General features: G+C 62.0%; 1 protein-coding gene across 1 annotated transcript; it reads right to left on the bottom strand.

Annotated features, from left to right (window-relative positions):
* Positions 1-246: 246 nt before the first annotated feature.
* Positions 247-15,302, bottom strand: KIRREL2 (kirre like nephrin family adhesion molecule 2). Its single transcript, XM_077841643.1, has 15 exons — positions 15,245-15,302; positions 7,176-7,325; positions 6,607-6,756; positions 6,310-6,467; positions 5,826-5,976; positions 5,385-5,490; positions 4,976-5,124; positions 4,410-4,537; positions 4,009-4,135; positions 3,563-3,663; positions 3,035-3,233; positions 2,498-2,608; positions 1,506-1,618; positions 1,045-1,128; positions 247-666 (listed from the first exon to the last, which is right to left on the bottom strand). The coding sequence occupies exons 1-15, from the start codon at positions 15,300-15,302 to the stop codon at positions 247-249; spliced, it is 2,205 nt and encodes a 734-aa protein (XP_077697769.1).
* Positions 15,303-19,230: the final 3,928 nt, after the last annotated feature.

The raw sequence follows: 19,230 nt of genomic DNA, 5'->3' as shown, positions 1-19,230 counted from the left end.
CACTCATCCTTGCCTCTAGGAGCAAAAGTCAATTGGGGAGACAGCCATTTTGAACGCAGTTTGTTAGCCATCTTGAACCCCCTTCCCTTAGCCGATGGCCACTCATCTCCACCTCCAGCAGCACAAGTCAGCTGGCCTATTGGCCATTTTGAGACAGTTGGCTAAGCCGGACCAACCCCCTCCCACAACAGGGATGGCCCTAGGCGTCTGTCCCCCAATGGCTTGATGTGTGTTGGGGAGGAAGAGTCACACGTGTGTCTGCATGCGCTGCTGGGCAGGCCGCCCGTAGTCCGACTGTTGCGAGAGGGAGGTATAGGAGAAGCGGGAGCCGCCCGACACCTTGCTGGCCTGGTCTGACTGTTCATAGCCACTCTCTGCCTTCTCGAAGGTGCTGGGCTTGACGTAGCTGGTGAAGGCCCGGGTGTAGGGGGCTGTGAGGTAGCCCCCCCCGTACACCCCATCCTGCGGGTAGTGGGGCTCGTAGGCTGTGCGGGAGCCGGGTGCCCCCAGAGTATAGCGGTGGCTGTAGGGCTGCCCTGAGGGGGGGAACATGGTGGCGTGGGACCCGGTGTAGAGGGCGCGCGGGGCTGGGGCATACTCCAAGAAACTGCCAGACAGGTGGGGTTCCTCATGAGCACGGACCTTGTAGTAACCGTTGGTAGGGTCCTGGGTGGGGGGAGTAGGAGAGAGACATCAATGAGCCAGAGGGGGGAGGGGAGAGTGGGGGGCTGCCCCTCAGAGTGGGGGAACTGCCCCAACTCCGACCGACACAGTGACGCTGCCTGAGTCTGCAGCGAGCCTGTGCCCCTTGCTGTTGGGGAGAGAGGAGCTGCTGTGTGCATCCCAATGAGGTGTGAATTCCCAGCCCGCCTAGCCGGGGGGGACCCCCAGCCCCATGCCAGCAGGGCACTCTATGTAGGGCAGGAGGGGGCCAGGGAAAGTGCAGGAGGGCCACTGTGCCTTTAAGAGAGGGGGAGGAGATACCATAGCATTGCCTCTTGGGGGAAAGGGGGTGGGGCCTGGGTCAGGGGCAGGGCTGCCAACCTTATTGTCCTGGCTGTCCTCTTCCTCCTCCAGGATCTCGCTGTGCTCTGTGTGCGAGGTGGCCGGGGACTCGCTGCTCGTGGCCTGTGGGGGTGGGGGGGAGGAGGGGGAGGGGCTGAGTCTCAGGGTAGGGGTATCCAGCCTTATCACCCCCCCTGCCCCCCGCAGCCAGATCCCAGGGCTTCCCCCCGACAGGAACCAACTGAATCTGGATGCGTTGCCCAGCGTGGCATTGTGGGGCGCCGGGCCGCAGGGAACGGAGTGAGGGGCTCTGTAGGGGATGCTGTGCCATGCGAGCAGGAGGTTCGTCAGGGGGCCATGCCACGGGGCAGGGGCACAGTAGAGGGCACAGTACTGTGGGGACCATGGGGCTCCGTACAGGGCGCCGTGCTGCGGGGGCTCAGTAGGGGGTGCAGTGCCATGATGAGGGGGCTCAGTACAGGACACCATGCCATGCTCACCATGGGCTCCTTGACGTCCTCCTCTGTATCGCTGGGCCGGCTGGGGCTGCTGTCACTCGTGGTGATCTGCACCAGGACATCTGTCTTGGACAGCTTGGTGCCTCGTTTGGCTGCTGGACACAGACGGACCCAGGGGTGTGAACCTCTCCTGGGTCCCCAGCTCCCCTATGGGCCCCACCTACCACTGGCTCGAGGGGGGGAATTTGTGTGCCCCATTGGTGTGGTCCCACCTCCCACCTCTGGGGCAGGGCGGCCGGGGAACAGCTGTATATCACACCGCACAGGGATGACTCCCCTGGTGCTAAGATGCAGCCACCTCTGGGGCGGGGCAGCTGGGGAACACCCCCACATAACGCCGCATGGGAACAGCTTGCCCAGCACTGAGATGCAGAAACTGCCACTGGAACTGAAGGAGTCACTCCATCGGTGGGTAGCACTAGAGGGCTGTTATCCTGCACCAGCCACAGGAGGGAGAGGCTACACTTGGCCAGCGAGCTGTCCAGATCCAGTCACACACATGTGTTAAAAGAGACATGCACCGGGGTTACCACATCAGTGCAGACGTGTCTGAGACACGTCATGTGTCCAGGTGCCCATGGGAATGACTCGTATGTTCATGTATTGGGGGCCTAGGCACATGTTAAAGGGGCTGCGCACATATGTAAGGGTATGTTTGTGTGACCTTTACATGGGACACGTGTTTCATGCCTGTACAGATGTTCTCGGGAGCATGAAGCCTGTCCATGACACCACAAGACTGCTAACACCAACTCGCGTGGGTGCTTGTATCTAAACCAGCATGTCCATGTGTGTCCTCATGTGTCCCTATGCACAGAAGCACAGGTCTGTGTGGTACCATGTCGAGGTGTGTGTGGACCCACGTATTAGCCCAGGCCTGTTAACATCTGTTAGAAGTGTGTCTGCATGTGAAGGAGGAAAGGCCCATGTCAGCCTTTTGGGTGATCACGTCTGTAAATGGGGAGTGACCTCACCTTTCCCGGGGCACCAGCGCAGGCAGCAGACAGACACGCCAACGGCCAAGACCAGCAGCAGGGTGGCAGCGGCTGCGGCTGAGGCCCCGATTATCATGATGGGCAGGACCTCTGTGAGGGAAAGAGCAGGTGAGAGCAGGCCCCTGCTGCTAAAGCACAAGGACAGCTGGCCCAGTACTGAGATGCAGCCACCTCTGGGGAGTGGGGTTAACAGGAGAAAAGCTGCACATAACACCTCACAGGGATGACTCACCTAGCACTGAAATGCAGCCACCTCTGGGGCTGGGGAGCCAAGGAGCAGCAGCACATAATGCCTCATGGGGACAGTTCATCCAGTGATGCAGCCACCTCTGGAGTGGGGCATCTGGGTAAACTGTAGCTGGTTTGGTGTGGGAGGGTGGAGCAATTGGGTCAGGGGTTGGAACCCATGGGACCCACCCTGTCAGCGTGGGGCTAAGTGGTGCCAGTCTGTGCAGCTGTTGCAGGGTTGCGTGTGGGCAGGGCCGGCTGGGCTATGGGCCAGGGGGCGGGGCTTACCCTGCCGGTGCAGTGTGACGGCCGCCGAGCGGGCCCCAAAGCGGTTCCAGGCCGTGCAGTTGTAGGGCAAGGCAAAGTCCTCCGTGCGCGTGGGCTGGATAAGCAGGGCCGAGAGCACCCCCCGCTCCGTAAGCGCCGTGTCCACTGTGAAGCGCTCCTCTGAGCCGCTGTCCAGCACCTGCTCGCCCCACGCCCACACCTGCCACGAGACCAAGACACAGGCCCTGTCAGCAGGGGGCAGGTTGGGGAGGGGTCAGTGGGGGATGGGCGGGGGACCGCAGCACTCACAATGCGATTTGCGGCAGGTTGGGGAGTTCAGGGGGTGAGTCAGGGGGCAGATGGGGGGGCAGTACTAATGATACGGTCGGGGCAGATTGGAGGGCCTGGGGCCATCAGCACTCAGAATGCATTTGGGGGCAGGTTGGGGAGCTGGGGGTGAGTTGCGGGGCAGGCAGAGGGCAGCACTGAATGCAGTCGAGGGCAGGTTGGGGGTCTGGGGGGTCAGTGAGGGCGGGGGACAGTACTCACAATGCGGTCAGGGGGGGGCATGCTCCTCACTAGACACTCCAACCGTGCCTTGTCCCCGAGCGCCGTCTGTGGCCCAGACTCAGTGGTGATGATGGGGGGCCCTGCAATGGGGGAAGGTAGAATTAGGGGGAGCAGCACCTACTCATACCCCTCCCCCAGGACAGAGACCCCCCCCTCCCCAGACGCTTTCCCCACACCCTACGAGAAACCCCATGGGGATGGGCCACCTGAGGCTCCACCCATGGAATGCTCAACCCGCAAGGTAATGTTCCGCTCAGGCAATGCCCCCTAGGATGCCCCGCCCCCAGGGAATGCCCAGTTCCCAGGCAAATCCCCCTAGGATGCCCTGCCCCCAGGGAATACCCTCCCCCCCAAGCAATGCCCACCCCCAGGCAATGCCCCCTAGGATGCCCCACCCCCAGGCAATGCCCCACCCCTGCCCTCACCGTTGACCGCCAGCGTCACCTCCTTGTCAGCCATGCCGATGCGTGGCACGATGGCCTTGCACACGTATGTGCCAGCGTCCTCCTGTGTCACAGCCTTTAGGTGCAGGGTGTTGCCATTGCTCAGCACCTGCAGCCACATGGCAGGGGTTAGAGCGGGGGGCCAGGATGCCTGGGTTCCAGCCCTGGCTTTGGGAGGGGAGTGGCTTCTAGTGGTTAGAGCAGTGGAGCTCGGAGCCAGGACTCCTGGGTTCAATCCCTGGCTCTGGAAGCGGAGGGGGTCTGGTGGTTAGAGCAGTGGGGCTGGGAGCCAGGACTCCTGGGTTCAATTCCTGGCCCTGGGAGGGGAGTGGGTTCTAGCAGTTGGAGGCAGGAGCCAGGACTGCACCACGCAAGTCACTCACCACGCTGGATCCCTTCTTGGTCCAGGCCAGGGTGAGGGGCGGGTTCCCGGTCCAGGTGCAGGTGAAGGAGGCGTCAGCCCCGACATCCACGGTGAGGGGCTTGGGCTGGGAGACCAGGTGGGGCCCAACTGCAGGGGGAGGATCCAGTGAGTGCAGGGGTGGGGCTCTGGGAAGCTGGAGCATCTTCCCCACACTGCCAGCCCCACCCCCTATGGCTCCCTGCCAATACTGTACCCCTCTCCCATACATGCCCCCCTTCTATTGACCTCCCACCGCCCAGTGCCCAGCCCCTGAAGCAACCATAGCCCGGCTCCCCAAGTGTGCCCTTCCCCCCATCCCCAGCCTGCTCCTCTCCTCTCCCCCACCCCCTGCACGGACAGCACCCAACACCCTTCCCCCCACACCCAACCCAAATCCTGTCCCCCAGCACCTATCCGCCACCTCCCCTGCAACCCCCCAGCGCCCATCCCCCCAAGTCACAGCCCCATCCCCCACTCGCAGTGCACATCCCCCCACTCCCACTCACAGCGCCCCTCCACCCCCTCACAGCGCCCCCCACAACTCACAGTGCACATCCACCAGGGTACTGACGTTGGTGCTGCCCACGGCGTTGGCCACCTCGCAGGACACGGGCTGGGTGAAGAAGGAGTGATCCACCCTGGCCTCATAGCTGTGCCCGTTGGCCTCGGCGATGGCCACGCCGCCCTTTGCCCACCTGCCCCACAGCCGGTGTGTGGTCGGGGGGAGACGCAGAATTAGGGGGAGCCATCAGCTGGGGGCAGTACCGCCTGTTCCCACCAGGGGGCCCAGATTCTCCTCTGCTCCCGGCAGGCAAGGCAGCGAGAGCCGGTGGGAGGGGACCTGCACGTCCCCACTGCAGCCACCAGAGGGCAGTGCAGCCCCGCCCCCACCCCTGGCTGGGCCCCCGGGGCCGCCCAGGGCGCCCGGTCGCCGGGGTCAGCCAGCGGCTCTTACCGGTAGCCGGTCACCTCGGGGTTGGCAGTGGCGGTGCAGAGGAAGCTGACCTTGGCCCCCTCCGCGACGGTCTGCGGCTGGACGGAGAGGATCACTGTGGGGGGGTCTGGAGGGGGGAAGGGGAAGACGGTCAGAGACATGCGACCAGCTCTGGGGTGGGGCTCACCTGCCCCCCGCCAAGTCTCCTCCCTGCCCCTCACAGCACAGTGCATCCTGCTTGGCCCCCCACACCCCACCAGACCCTCGCCTGCTCCCCACAGCACAGTGCCCCCGTTGAGCCCCCTGCCAGCCCCCGCAGCACAGTACCCCACACTGAGCCCCTTGCCTGGCCCCCCACAACATGGTGTCCCTGCCAGCCCCCCCGCAGCACGGTGCCCCATGCCAAGACCTGGCCCTGCCCCCCCACAGCGCAACACCCCCTCCCCCCAGGTCAGGACTCACACAGCACGTCGAGGGTGATGGAGGTCTGCTTGCCGGCAGGCGCGGCCGGGTTGGTGACGTGGCAGGTGTAGGCACTGCCCATGTCTTGGGTGCTGGGTGTGAGGAGCAGGGTGCTGAGAGCCGTCGCCCGCTTCCCATCCTCCATCAGGGCCTGTGGGGGCAGAGGTCAGGCCTCAGCTTGGGGCCCACTAGACCCATCTCCCAATGGGTCCGGGGGCTGGAGGGAGAATCACCCACCCCCCACTGGGCTGTCCTTTCATGCCATATCCCACCTCCCCTTTAATATCCTTCCCCCTGCCCCCCGACTGCCCCTTTAATAGCCTGTGTCCCACTGCACACCTGGACTGCCCCTTTAATTCCTTGCACCCCACACACGTCTGCCCCTTTAATACCCTGCCCCCACACCCCAAGCTGCCCCTTTAATAACTTGCCCGCACACATACCCTGTGTCTTCCCTTTAATGCCCTGCCCCTTGGCCCCTCACCTTGGCATAGAGGGCAGAGCCTTGCAGCTGCCCATCGCGGTACCAGCTGATCTCAGGGGCAGGCTTGGCGCCAGACACCTGGCAGGTCAGATTGTAGGGCACGCTGGCCTGGACCCGGACGATAGGGCCGTTCTGGATCACGGGGTCATTGGGCGGTACTGGGGGGGCAGATGGGAGACAGGGGTCAGCGATGGGGTGGGAGTCCCCAGGGCGGTGCCCCAGCTGTGGGGAGAGAGGGCTCCAGTATTGTGAGCGTCCCCAGGGCAGTGGCCCAGCTGGGCAGGAGGGGACACTCACGGAGCACCGTGAGCTGGGCACGCTGGGAACGCAGTGCTGCCTGCGTCGCTTGGCACTCGTACATGGCGTCATCGCCCAGCTCAGTGGACTCGATCCTCAGGTTGTGCTGCCCGGCCGCTGGATCCCCGACGATGGAGTACCGGGCCCAGCCTGCGGGAGAGAGGGACAGACTGCAGGGATTGGCACAGCGCCCCCCAGGGACCCCTTGTCTCCCCCCCTGCAGCATCATGTCCCCAGGAATCCCCAGTCCCCCTCACAGCACAGCACCCCACAGGGGGACCGAGTCCCCCACTGCAGCACAGCACCCCTCTAGGAACCCCCAGTCCCGCCTCACAGCACAGCTCCCCCTGGGCACCCCCAGTCCCCTCTCCTGCAGCACGGCGCTCCCCAGGGAGCCCCAGTTCCTCCCCCCCGCATCATGGCACCCTATGGGGGTCTCTTGGTCCCTTCCCCCCTGCAGAACAGTGCCCTCTGGGGACCCCCACTCTCCTCCCCTGCAGCACGGCACCCTGTGGTCCCTCCCAGCACAACGCCCCCTGCTGACCCTCCCCCTGCAGCCGTGTACGTACCAGGCAGGTCTCGCTCTCCACCCAGTGCCAGGCCATCCTTGGTCCACTGCACCATACCCTGGTAGCCCACAACCACGCAGGCCAGCGTCACCGATTGCCCCGCCACGATCACCTGGTCCATGGGCTGCTGAAAGAAATACACCCCCCAGCCTGGTGGGAGGGGGAGGGGGGAAGCATTACCCACCCAGGTCACCAGATGGGGGCCCAGGGATTATGGAGGGGCCTGGGAGCCAGGACTCCTGGGTTCAATCTCAGCTTGGGGAGGGGAGTGGAGGGGAATTCATGAGGGAAGGCTCCCAACAGGAGCACAAGGTGGGGGCAGATTGGATGGGGAAGAGGGGCAACATGGGGAGCGCAGGCTGGGGGAGATGGGAGATCCTGTCAGCAGGGGAGGCGTGGGTAGCACAGTTTGGGGGGGTGGGGGATCCCGGCAGTGGGGGAGGGGGGCATGGGGACTGCAGGCTGGGGGGGATGGGAGATCCTGTCAGTGGGGGGGTGGGGGGAATGGAGGCTGGGGGGGATGGGGGATCCTGTCAGTGGGGGGGTGGGGGGAATGGAGGCTGGGGGGGATGGGGGATCCAGGCAGCAGGTGACGGGGGGCATGGGGAGTGCATGATGGAGTTGGGTGGAGGATCCCAGCAGCAGGGGAGGGGGGCATGAGTAGCACAGTTGGGGGGGATGGGGGATCCTGTCAGCAGGGGAAGGGGGCATGGGGAACGGAGGCTGGGGGTGATGGGGGATCCCATCAGCAGGGGAGGGGGTCATGGGGAGCGCAGGATGGGGGGATGGGTGATCCTGGCAGCAGGGGAGGGGGCGTGGGGAGCGCAGGCCGGGAGGGATGGGGGATCTTGGCGTAGGGGAGGGGTTAGTGTGGGGAGTGCAGGCCGGGAGGGATGGGGGATCTAGGCAGCAGGGGAGGGAGCGTGGGGAACAGAGACTGGGAGGGATGGGGGATCCCAGCAGCTGGTGAGGGGGGCATGGGGAGTGCATGATGGAGGTGGGTGGAGGATCCCAGCAGCAGGGGAGGGGGGCATGAGTAGCACAGTTGGGGGGGATGGGGGATCCTGTCAGCAGGGGAGGGGGGCGTGGGGGATCCAAGCAGCGGGGAGGAGGGAGCTGGGGGAGGGATAGCTCAGTGAATGGGGTGAGGCAGGGAGACAGAAGGGGCAGGCAGAGAGGGGTGCATGGAAGGGCAGCTGCTGTGGCTGCCGGCGGGGCAGGAAATGGGGTCTGGGACCTTTCCCCTGTAGTGGGTGCCAGCTGTGATCTGGACCCAGGGCAGGGGCCTGGCTGGCTGCGGGGGGGCTGGTCCACCTGGACTGCCCCCCCCCCCCGAGAATTCCATAGGGGAGAGAGGGGGTTATGGGGTCTCTGCCAACCTCCCTGCCCTGGGCACCTTAAACAGGGTTGTAAGGGCATTGTGGTACCAATCCCCACGGAGCTGGCCCAGCCTTTCTGTAGGGCTGGAAGGCTGGTTGGGGGGAGATGTAGGTGTTAGGGCCCAAATGATGCTAGGGCTGGGAACAGGAGTCAGAGACCCCCGCAATGTACTCAGGGCTATCTGCCCCCCACAAGGTGGGGGTAGATTGGATGGTGAAGTGCCCCTCTCCCCTGGGCCCCCCAGCTCCACCCCCCACAGACACACTCTCCCCCAGGGTCCCCCCAGCCCTTCCCCAGGGACTGTTCCCTAGCCCAACCCCACAGATACCCACTCCCCCAGCAACCCACCCGAACTGTCCACCCCATCCCACTATAGATACCAGGGTTGTCCTTAGGATTGATGGGGCCCTATGCAGTATTATTAAACTGGTGCCCCTATGCCTTGGGGCACAGCCACCACCCCCGCTCACAGACCCCCAGAAGAAACACCTCCCCCACCAATTGCTGACACACACAGAGCTTCCTACACAGCTGTGGCAGCCTGGGCCCACCTCAGGGCAGCGGAGAGTCACAGTTCCCTGCCCCGTACCCTCTCCCTCGTGCAGCATACGCCGCGCTGGTGCATTCGGCTCTGTGAATATGGCCCCTGCCTAAGGAGACTGCAGCACGTGCTGGGTGTGCGGAGCCAACCTGCTCTTCCCTGCTGTGCAGGGATGCCCCAAATTTTCGGGTGCCCTACGCAGCCGCATGTGCCTAAGGACAGCCCTGATAGATACACCTTCCCCCCACCCAATTCTGCCCCCCAGTTGCCCTGTGGACTCTTCCCCACTGCCCCATTCCCCCTAGGCCTTGCCCGAGACACCCCCACCAGCCTTCTGTGCCCCAGCCCCGGTACCCCTGGGACGGGAACTGCTCCATTTCTTCGGGAAAGGAGCCCAGAGGCTGAAGGGTGAAAGATCCTTTCTGCGTCGCTGAGATTCCTTGGCTCTGATCTCCTGGCTAAACCCTTCTTAATTCCAATCCAATAACACCGCCCTTTGTCCCGATTGTTTCCAAGTTTACCCAATAAACCAGGATCTGAATAAGGGGATAATCCTCTGAGGAGGGTCAGGAGGGGCTGGGGGTGGGATGGCAGAGCTGGAGGGAGGAGAGAACAAAGCAGAGGGAGATGCACATATGCCAGGCTTTCTGTAGCACAGAGGATCCAGGAGTCCCAGCTCTAACCCATTACACCCCACTGCCCGGGCCAGAACCCAGAAGTCCTGGCTCTCAGCCCCCGCTGCTCCAACCCACTAGACACCACTCCCTCCCGCAGAGCCAGGGATAGAACCCAGGTGTCCGGGCGCACAGCTGGTTTCCAGGAGCAGGCAGGGAAGAATGATGGGGAAGAGTGATCAAGTCATGACCCTCCACAGAATTAGGAGGGGGGATGATGTCCTGGTTAATTTCCAGCCCCCCTTCTTAATTTCACCCTTTGACTTGTTTTGGCTTCACTGATACTGAATCCTCTCCCTCCTCCCCCACCCCCACTAATTAGATTGTGGCTCTGAAATTTCAGGGAGAGTTAATGGGATTTCTGGGGTGGGGGGGAGATGCATGAAGGATTCCCCCCATGCACAGTGTCAGGTGACGGATACCAGCCACGGAGCAGGGACAGATGGGCACTACATTCTCACCCACTTGCAATGCCCAGCGGGTTGGGGGGCTGGGCTGGTAGTGTGTTGGTGATCGGGGGAAGACAGAGGGGGTTATGTATGCACACACACAGATGTGACACACAGACACACGGAGACACACACACACAGCTGTGACAGATACATGCACACACATAGGGCTCTGACACACACACACAGAGCTGAGACAGACACACAGATGTGACACACAGAGCTGCATACACAGGGCTCTCTCTCTCTCACACACACACACAGGGCTCTGATACCCATACACACACTGCTCACTGACACACCTAGCTTTGGCTTGATACACAAACACACCTCTCTCCTCTGTAGCCAGTGACACTGACCCCCTCCCCATCACACGCTGACTGAGACACACTCCGTGACATTGCCAGATTTACAGATACACAAGGGATCATGCACACCCTGACCCAGATTCACCCCTCCTGACACCCCCACACAGGCTCACCCCTTCCCCCGCACGGCATGGACACAGCCACGCACAGACTCACACTGGTGCTGGGGTCACACACACACACTCTAGGGATGACCCAGACTCACCCCCAGGCTCCCGAGAACATTCACACCCTGTGACGCAGACCCACGGCAACAGCCACAGCGCTTCAGGCTGATGCCCACAGCCTGGCACACCCGCCCACCAGCGCTCAGCTCACTGGGCTAGCCCCGTGCCCCCACTCCCGGCCTGTGGAGAGCAGATACATCATGGCACTTCATGGAGCCCCCCATGGGGGGGAAGACCCCTGCTACAGCACCCCGCTCTTCTACCAGAGCTGGGGAGAGAACCCAGGAGTCCTGGCTCCCAGCCCCCCCGCTCTAACCACCAGACCCCACTCCTCTCCCAGAGACAGGGATAGAACCCAGGAGTCCTCACTAGAACCCACTCTTGACCCACAGCTGAAAATAGGGGGAATGATTCCCAGGAGTTAGAGCAAGAGGGGGGCTGGGAATCAGGACACCTGGGTTCTGTCCTGGCTTGGGGATGGGAGGATGTCTAGTGCTTAGAGCCAGGGGGGAAGGGGAGGGCTGAGAGTCAGGATGCCTGGGTTCTCTCGCCATCCCTCCTTCCCCACTTGTCAGTTCTCCCACCCCCTGCACTCAGAGATACTCAGCTGCATTTCCACACTCAGCAGCAAATCCCATTGGAAGCTGCACAGAGGCCTCAGATTCCTGCCCCCTAATAGGCGTGAAATCTCGGCCCATTGTGTGCCTGGCTCTGGGGAGGCAGCGCAGTTCCAGCAAATAGCTCTGTGCAGAATGTGGGACCCTGCTGATCCCAGCCTGGCCAGGCCCCCTGCCCCCCAGTAACCCCCACCCTACACAGAAGGGGGGACAGAATGGGGGAAAGGGCCAGCAGAAAACGCTGAGCCTCCCAGGATGGAAATAGCCAGAGGCAGGGTGGGTGAGTGGTTAGAGCACGGGACAGCAAGTCAGGAATCACAGACTCCACCACGTGAACTCAGGGGGCTGGGAGCCAGGACTCCTGGGTTCTCTCTCTGGCTCTGCCCCATACTGCTGCCCAGGTGATCTTGGACAAGTCCTGTTGCTTCTCTATGCCTCAGTTTCCCCCATCTACATAAAGGGGATAATGAGAGTGACAGACAGAGGGGGCAGCCCCAGGAGGCTGTCCAATTCCCCACCCGCCTGAGCCACCCATTAGCTCCAGGGCCAGTATCTTTTCTGTCGTGGGACAGGGAGGGGTGGATGAGGTGTGCAAGGGCAGTGGAGGACCAGGCAAACAAAGGCCAGGCTTTGGGAGCCTGTGGGGTCAATGTAGGGCCCACACAAAGCCAGTGTTGTTGTGCTGGGAGTGGCAGTGGGAGGGTGCGGGGCAGGGAGGAAAGCAGGGGGCCCCACCCTGGGGCAGGCAGCATGTGAGAGTGGGAGCTGCCAGGACCCACAATGGACCCCTTTGTGCCAGGGCTCATTCAGCGCCCATCCCCCCTCCTCCATGCAGCCACCCCAATGCCTGCTGTCTTGGCAGCCCAGAGCAGGGCTGGCCACTCTCCCTCTTGCCAGCCTGGCCCTCTGGCCCCACAGCCTGCGCCCACTCTCCACCGGCCTGCACCCCCCACCTCCGCCAGCCTGGCCCCCCACCTCCGCCAGCCTGGCATCTCCACCGGCCTGGCCCCCCACTGCCTGTGACCCCCCAGCCAGCAACCCTCCACCTATGCTGGCCTGGCTCCCCATGGTCTGCACCTCCCCCACCTCCGCCAGCCTGATCCCTCAACCCCCCAGCCTGCGCCCCCCCTACATCTGCTGGCCTGGCTCCCCATGGCCTGGGCCCCCGCTCCACCTCTGCTGACCTGGCCCCCGCCTCCATCCTCCCAACTGCCCAAAACACAGCCCAGCATTGCCACCACCACAGCACAGCACAGACCACTGGCGAAAGGGGGGCAGCAGGAGAGAGAGAGAAAGTGGGGGGAGCACAGGGCGGGATATAGGGAAAGATAAATGGATGGGTGTTCGTGTGTATGCAGATGGATGGATAGACAAACAAACCCTGCACCTTCTCTCTCCACTGCCTCTCCCCCTTTTACTGTGTGTGGGGGGGGAGTCTTGCAGCTGCACAGGGCCACCCCACTGGCATGAGAAAACCCCGCCGGGCGCCCCATGGCAGCGGGTGGGGGGCACATGCCCCACCTGCCGCCCAGCCAGCCTGGCAATGAGCAGAACACCCCCTGGCAGGTTTGCCAGCACCGGCTGGCACCAGCTCGGCCCCCAGAAATTAGGTCACTTCCAAACAGCCAACAGATGTTAATTTTGTGTGTGTGTCTGCAAAGCCGGCCCCTCCCCCATACTCAGAGGAAAGGCAACCCCCCCAGACAGGGATTAGAACCCAGGAGTCCTGGCTCCCAGCCACCCCACCCCTCCCAGAGCTGGGGAAAGAACCCAAGAGTCCTGGCTCCCAGCCCCACTGCTGTAACCTACTAGACCGACTGCTTTCCGAGGATGGAACCCAGGCGTCCTGATCCTTACAGGAAGTATCACCAGAGAGTGGGTTAGTTACTGAGCCCGCCAGGCCAGACCATCAGGGCCTCTGGGTTTGACATCCTGGGCAGCAGGGAAGCAGGGAGCAGCACGTACCAGGGTCCGTGGGTCTGATCTGGGGCAGGGGCAGATATGGGGCTGGATGGGCCATGGAGAGCTGCTACAGGACAGTTACAGTCCCCTCTCCTGACCCCTCCCACCAACCCATCTCAAGCAGCCTTGGAAACCCCCCCACAAGCACCCTCCCGATTTCCCCCACAAGCACCTAGGGCCCTATCCCTCCCCCATCAGACCCTGATCCCCCCATCCCCATAACCCCCCCAATTTCCCCCACAAGCACCCGCACCCCCATCCCTCCCCTGTCAGACCCCAATGCCCTCCAGCCCCATAACCCCCCTGATTTCCACCACTAGAACCTGTTCCCCCATCCCCCCCCATCAGACCCTGATCCCTCCATCCCTGTAATCCCCTGATTTCCCCCACAAGCACCTGAGCCCCCATCCCTCCCCTGTTAGACCCTGATGCCCCCCAGCCCCATAACCCCCTGATTTCCCCCACAAGCACCTGTGCCCCCATCCCTCCCCTGTCAGACCCCAATGCTCCCCAGCCCCATAATCCCCCAATATCCCCCACAAGCACCTGTGCCCCATCTCTCCCCTCTCAGACCCCAATGCCCCCCGAGTCCCATAACCCCCCCCCCGATTTCCCCCACAAGCACCTGGGCCCCCATCCCTCCCCTGTCAGACCCCAAACCCACTCCTCTAGGCCCCCACCCAGCCCCTCTGAGCAGAGTGGATGGAAAACGATGCCCTAAGGCAAAGACACTCCCTACTGCATCCACCCCCCCCCACCGCACACACACCCAGACACCCTGCTCCGAACCTCTCAGGATTCATTAGTGTTTCTGTAAAGGGAATTCATAGCTGGGGGGCCCAGCGGCCTGACCAGGCGTGTAAGTGTAAGCTCAGCTCAGCTCCCCTGACACCTCCAGAACACGCCCCCCCTGCCACACAGACACACCTTGGGGGAGACTAGCACCCAGCCGTGTCTGGGCACCCCCGCACCTGCCCCAGGACAGGTCTGCTCCTTTTTCTGACAGTGCAGGAGGAAAGGCACATTGGGACACTGACAGACACATTGGGACAGGTGGGGGCGGGGGGAAATGGAGTTGAGATTTTGCTCTCCCCTATCCCTCTCTGTATCCCTGCCAGAGCGTAGGATGGCTCACAATGCTCTGGGCCTCCAGAAGGGGAAATTGAGGCAGATTTAGCAATGGAACCCAGAAGTCCTGGCTCTCAGCCCTTCCCCTCCAACCACTGGTCCCCACTGCCCTCCCAGAGCTGGGACAGAACCCAGAAATCACCTCCCCTGGAAGTCTGTAGGGGATGATGCCGGAAATTGCAGACTCGCAGGACTCATCTAGTTCTTTCCCTGGAGCGCCCCATGGGATGGAGGAGAGGCTGGGGGACAGTTCCCCACTGCCTGCTCCCCTTCTCCCCCCATGGGGGCTATATCACAGCACCCCACTATGGGTGCTCATTGGGGCTCCTTCCCAGTAAGATCCTGAAGGGGCTTAGTGCATTTACTTAGTGCACTTCCCCCCACACACACACGCTCACACACCCAGACACATACGTATCCCCCCCAACACACAGTTTGGCACCATCATCCTGAATGGCAAAGGCCAGAGGAGTTTGCTCAAGGTCAGGATGCCAGTAGTAGAGGTGAGGAGAGAACCCAGAAGTCCTGGCTCCCAGCCCCCCCCCCATAATCCATTGCATCCCACTCCCCTCCCAGAGCCAGGGAAAGAACTCAGGAGTCCTGGCTCCCAGTCCCCCACTGTAGCCAGTGGTGTGTTTACAGAGTCCTGGGAAGAAAGGCTAAGAAGACCCCTCCAAAACCAGCCATTGCTCAGCCCACTTCGGGGATAGTGAGGGATATGGCCCAGGAGGACTCAACTGATCCCCACCCCACAAGCCCAGATCCCCACCCCCCAGCTCCTACCTATGTGAGCGAGGCAGCTCAGGGCCAGGATGCAGGGGAGCAGGGCTGACATCTCCATGCTGGGTTGGGGAGCCCCTTGGGGATCCAGCTCCAGGTTCCGGTCCGCTGCTGGCACTGGGACAGGGATCGATAAATCCACACTGCAGCTCTGCTCTGGATTCCTCTACACGCACCGGGGGAGGGTGGTGGTCAGGACTCCTGAGTTCTATCCCAACTCAGGGAGGTCTAGTGGTTAGAGTGTGCAGAAGCTGGGAGCCAGGACTCCTGGGTTCTATCTCAAGCTCTGGGAGAGGACGGGGGTCTAGTCGTTGGGGGAGCTGGGAGCCAGGACTCCTAGGTTCTATTCCCAGCTCTGGGAGGGGAGGGGATTGGGGTCCAGTGGTTAGAGCGGGGGCTGGGAGTCAGGACTCCTGGGTTCTATCCCTTGCTCTGGGAGGGGGGACTAGTAGTTGAGGGGGCTGGGAGCTAGGACTCCTGGGTTCTCTCTCGATCCCGAGGACCCACTCTGCACAGCCAGGCTGATGATGCTCTGGAGTCCTTCAGCTCTGGGGATAGCGACTCATTGAGGCCAGCAGCAGGCAGGCCCCGCCCAGGGTAGGCGCTGATTGGTGGAGCAGGCGCTCTCATTAATAAAAAAGATCACACACACAGGGACTGGGTCATCTGCAGCTGAGTGGCGGGGTGGGGTGAGCCCCTCATCCCAGACAGAGGGTGCTCCCCACGGCATGAGAAGGGCATTAGGGGATATGGGGTGTGTGTAGGTAGGTAGGTAGGTAGGTGTGTTACACAACACAATGCACACATGCATGGATCAAGCCAGCTCACAAGAACAGTAAAGGGGAAAGTGGGCACACAACACGTGCACCTCCACAACCCCAGCAGGGGTGTGACCCTGTGTGTGTGCAGTGAGGGTTGTGTTAGTGCAGCAGTGTTGCTGTGCATAGCGGGATGTGTGTGAGTTGCAGATTCATTATGTGTGCACATGCTGGGTGTCTGTGTGTCTCTGCGCTGTGCCCATGTGTTGCAGTAGGTGTGTGCACTGTGTGCTGTTTTTGTGTGCAGTGTGAGCACAACTGGAGCTGGTTGCTCCCCCACCCCCGGCAGGGAGGCCTAAGAATAGGGACTGGGAATCCCGGGGGACAGCCACTGCACAACAACCTGACGCAACCCCCGGCTTCCTGCCAGCTCCTCACCAGGCACAGCCTGCTTGGCTGGCTCCTCAGCCCCAGCCCCCAAATGCCCGGCCCAGCTGGCTCCCTCTCCCTGGCCTGCTCCCCCTCCTTGGTTCCACCGTCTTTCTCTGGTTGCCCCTGTTCTTTCTTGGTCTTTCCCAGCTGCTAGCCCTCATGCCACCTCTCTCTGCCTGGTAGCACCCACTGACAGAGCACATCCCCAGCTCTGTGACCCTGCCCCCTGGGAAGTCCTGCTCCCACAGGAGTGGAAATGCCATGGGGCTGGGAATTCCACCCCCATCTGTTCCCAATTATCTCTTGGGAGTTTGTGCAACAGGGGAAATGGGGGAAGCTGAGACCTCAGGGAGTTGACTCACCCCACACAGGGGGATAGAATCCAGACATCCTACGTTCCAGCCCCCCCCCCCCCAACTACTAGACCCCAGAACTCCTGACTGCCCCCTCCCAGAGCCAGAGATAGGACCCAGGCATCTTGGCTCCCAGCTCTAACCCACTAGCCCCCCACTCCACTCCCAGAGCTGGGGATAGAACCCAGGAGTCCGGGCTCCCAGACCCCCCTGCTCCCTGTGCAAGGCAATGCTGCAGACACATGCCTTCCCTGCCAGTCCCTTGGGTGATGTGGGTGAATGGGAAGCAGATTGTGCTGGGGTGTGTGTGGAGGGGGGGAGATTTAAGGGGATTTCTGCTGGTTTGTGTCTTCTTTGCTAGACAGATTTAAGGCCCCACCTCTGTTTCGGCGTGTTTGTGCAGTGCGTATAGTTCTGTCTGTTCATGTGTTTCGGTGTGTTTGTGCAATGTGTGTAGCTCTGCATGTACCACGCCCTAGTGTGTGCGTTGGTGTTGCTGTATCTCTGGGGTCAGTGAGCAGGACTGTGTCTGGCTCTGGGTGTGTCCAGAGGACTGTGGCGGAGTGCTCTGAGTGGGGGTGTAGCTTGATGTACCCAGTGAGCCGCCGTTGGAATCCGTCCCAAGAGGATTTGGAAAGAATATTCTGAAGATTTGGGGATTAAACAGAAAAAAATTGGCATCTGTATGGAGTGGGGGAGGGGAAATCACTGGGGCTGGGGGCAGGGCCCAGCCACACCAGAGCTCCCAGGGCACTGGGAGGCAGGACTCCAACATACAATTTCCAGGTCCCTTGAGTCTAACCACTGCACCCCACTTCCCTCCCAGAGCTAGAGAGAGAAGCCAGGCGTCCCAGCTCTCCCTCTCCCCACTCCAGCCTTCCCCAAGCTGGGGATGGAACCCAGGAGTCCTGGCAACACAAACTCTTCCTAAGAGACCACCATAGGTCCCAATCCTTCACTGGTGCCATCGGCTCACAATGCAGGGGTGGTGGGGACGGACTGTCCCCCCAACACCTGCCCCCCATCCCCCCAAATCTGAATAGTGAGCGGCCCATCAATTGCCGCGGGCGTCAGGAAAAGCTGTCGGGCTTCCCAGGCCCAGCAGGGCCCGTTGCCCCGGTAACGGGGCCTTGTGGGAACGGAGCCTGCTGCGGCCCTATTGAGGGCAGGCGATGGAGGAGGGGGACAAAGTCCCCAAGGGAGGAGTGTGAAAAGGCCAAGGGACCCCCTCCCCCCTCAGCCCTGGCAACATGTGGCTGCGCTCCCACCCAGATCCGCGCCCCGCAGCTGCCCGGCAGTCCCACCAATCACCAGCCCCTGCCCAGAGCAGGGGGCTGGGAGCCAGGACTCCTGGGTTCTCTCCCTAGCTCTGGGAAAGGAGTGTGATCCAGTGGGTTAGAGCAGAGGGGCTGGGAACCAGGACACATGGGTTCACTCTCTAGCTTTGGGAGGGAGATGGGGTGCAGGTGTTAGAGTAAGGGGACTGGGGGCTAGGATGCCTGGGTTCTCTTTCTATTGCGGGGCAGGCATGGGGTCTGCTGGGTTAGAGCAGGGGAGGCTGGGAGCCAGGACTCCTGGGTTCTCACTCCAGGTCTGGGAGGGGAGCATGGTCTGGTGGGTTAGAACAGCAGGGCTGGGAGCAAGGACTCCTGGGTTCTATCTATGCCTTGATGTGTTTTGATTCTTAGGTGATGGTTCTTCCAGCACTTGGGATGCTTCCTGTTTGTTGTGAGGCCTTGTAATGAGTCAGTGAGTTCTCACACCCCAGTTTGATTCATGACAAGGGCCCAGCTGATACTAAGCTGGGCCCCTGAGCAGGAAGGTAAGGGCTGAATGGAATAAGGGGAGAAAGCTCCTTCCCCACCCCAGAAGGTTTCCCTCGCCTTTGACCCTCTCTTGCCCAGCACTGAGATACTGCCACTTCTGGAGCGGGGCAGCTGGGGAACAACCGCAGAGTGAGGGTTTGGGGCAGGAAGTGAAGAACAATCCCATGCCTAAGCACAACCCCAGTGCGTGCGTGTGTGTGTGAGTAGTGGGGGGGGGGGGGGAGGGCATCAGCCTGGAGACTGGGGTTAACAGGCCACAGCGTCATATCCCTTTGGGAGCTTTTTTCCGAGCGCACGCCCGGGGGACCTGCGGGATGAGATCATGGAAGAAAGTGGGGCAGAGCGCGGAGGGTAATTACCTCCAGCGGGAGGCCGGCTTCATGCCACGCACGGAGCCGAGGCTGTGGCCAGGGCACTGGGTCCAGGGGGAGCACAACCTGTGGAAAATAAACAGCGCCTGGCGATGGAGCTAATTAAAGCATCTTCCATGAGTCGCCTGGGGACAGCATGCCAGGGCTTCTCCGCACTGACTGTGGGTTGGATGGGAGACCCTTGGGGTAGCGGGGTGGGGGTGGTTAGTGGGTGGAGTGCAGGGAACAAGGGGGGCATTTATATGCCTG

This window comes from Eretmochelys imbricata, chromosome 24, assembly GCF_965152235.1.
Source record: "Eretmochelys imbricata isolate rEreImb1 chromosome 24, rEreImb1.hap1, whole genome shotgun sequence".
NCBI classification, from domain to species: domain Eukaryota; kingdom Metazoa; phylum Chordata; order Testudines; family Cheloniidae; genus Eretmochelys; species Eretmochelys imbricata.
Note: the sequence above shows the minus strand (reverse complement) of the source record. Positions and strands in the feature narration are given on the sequence as shown.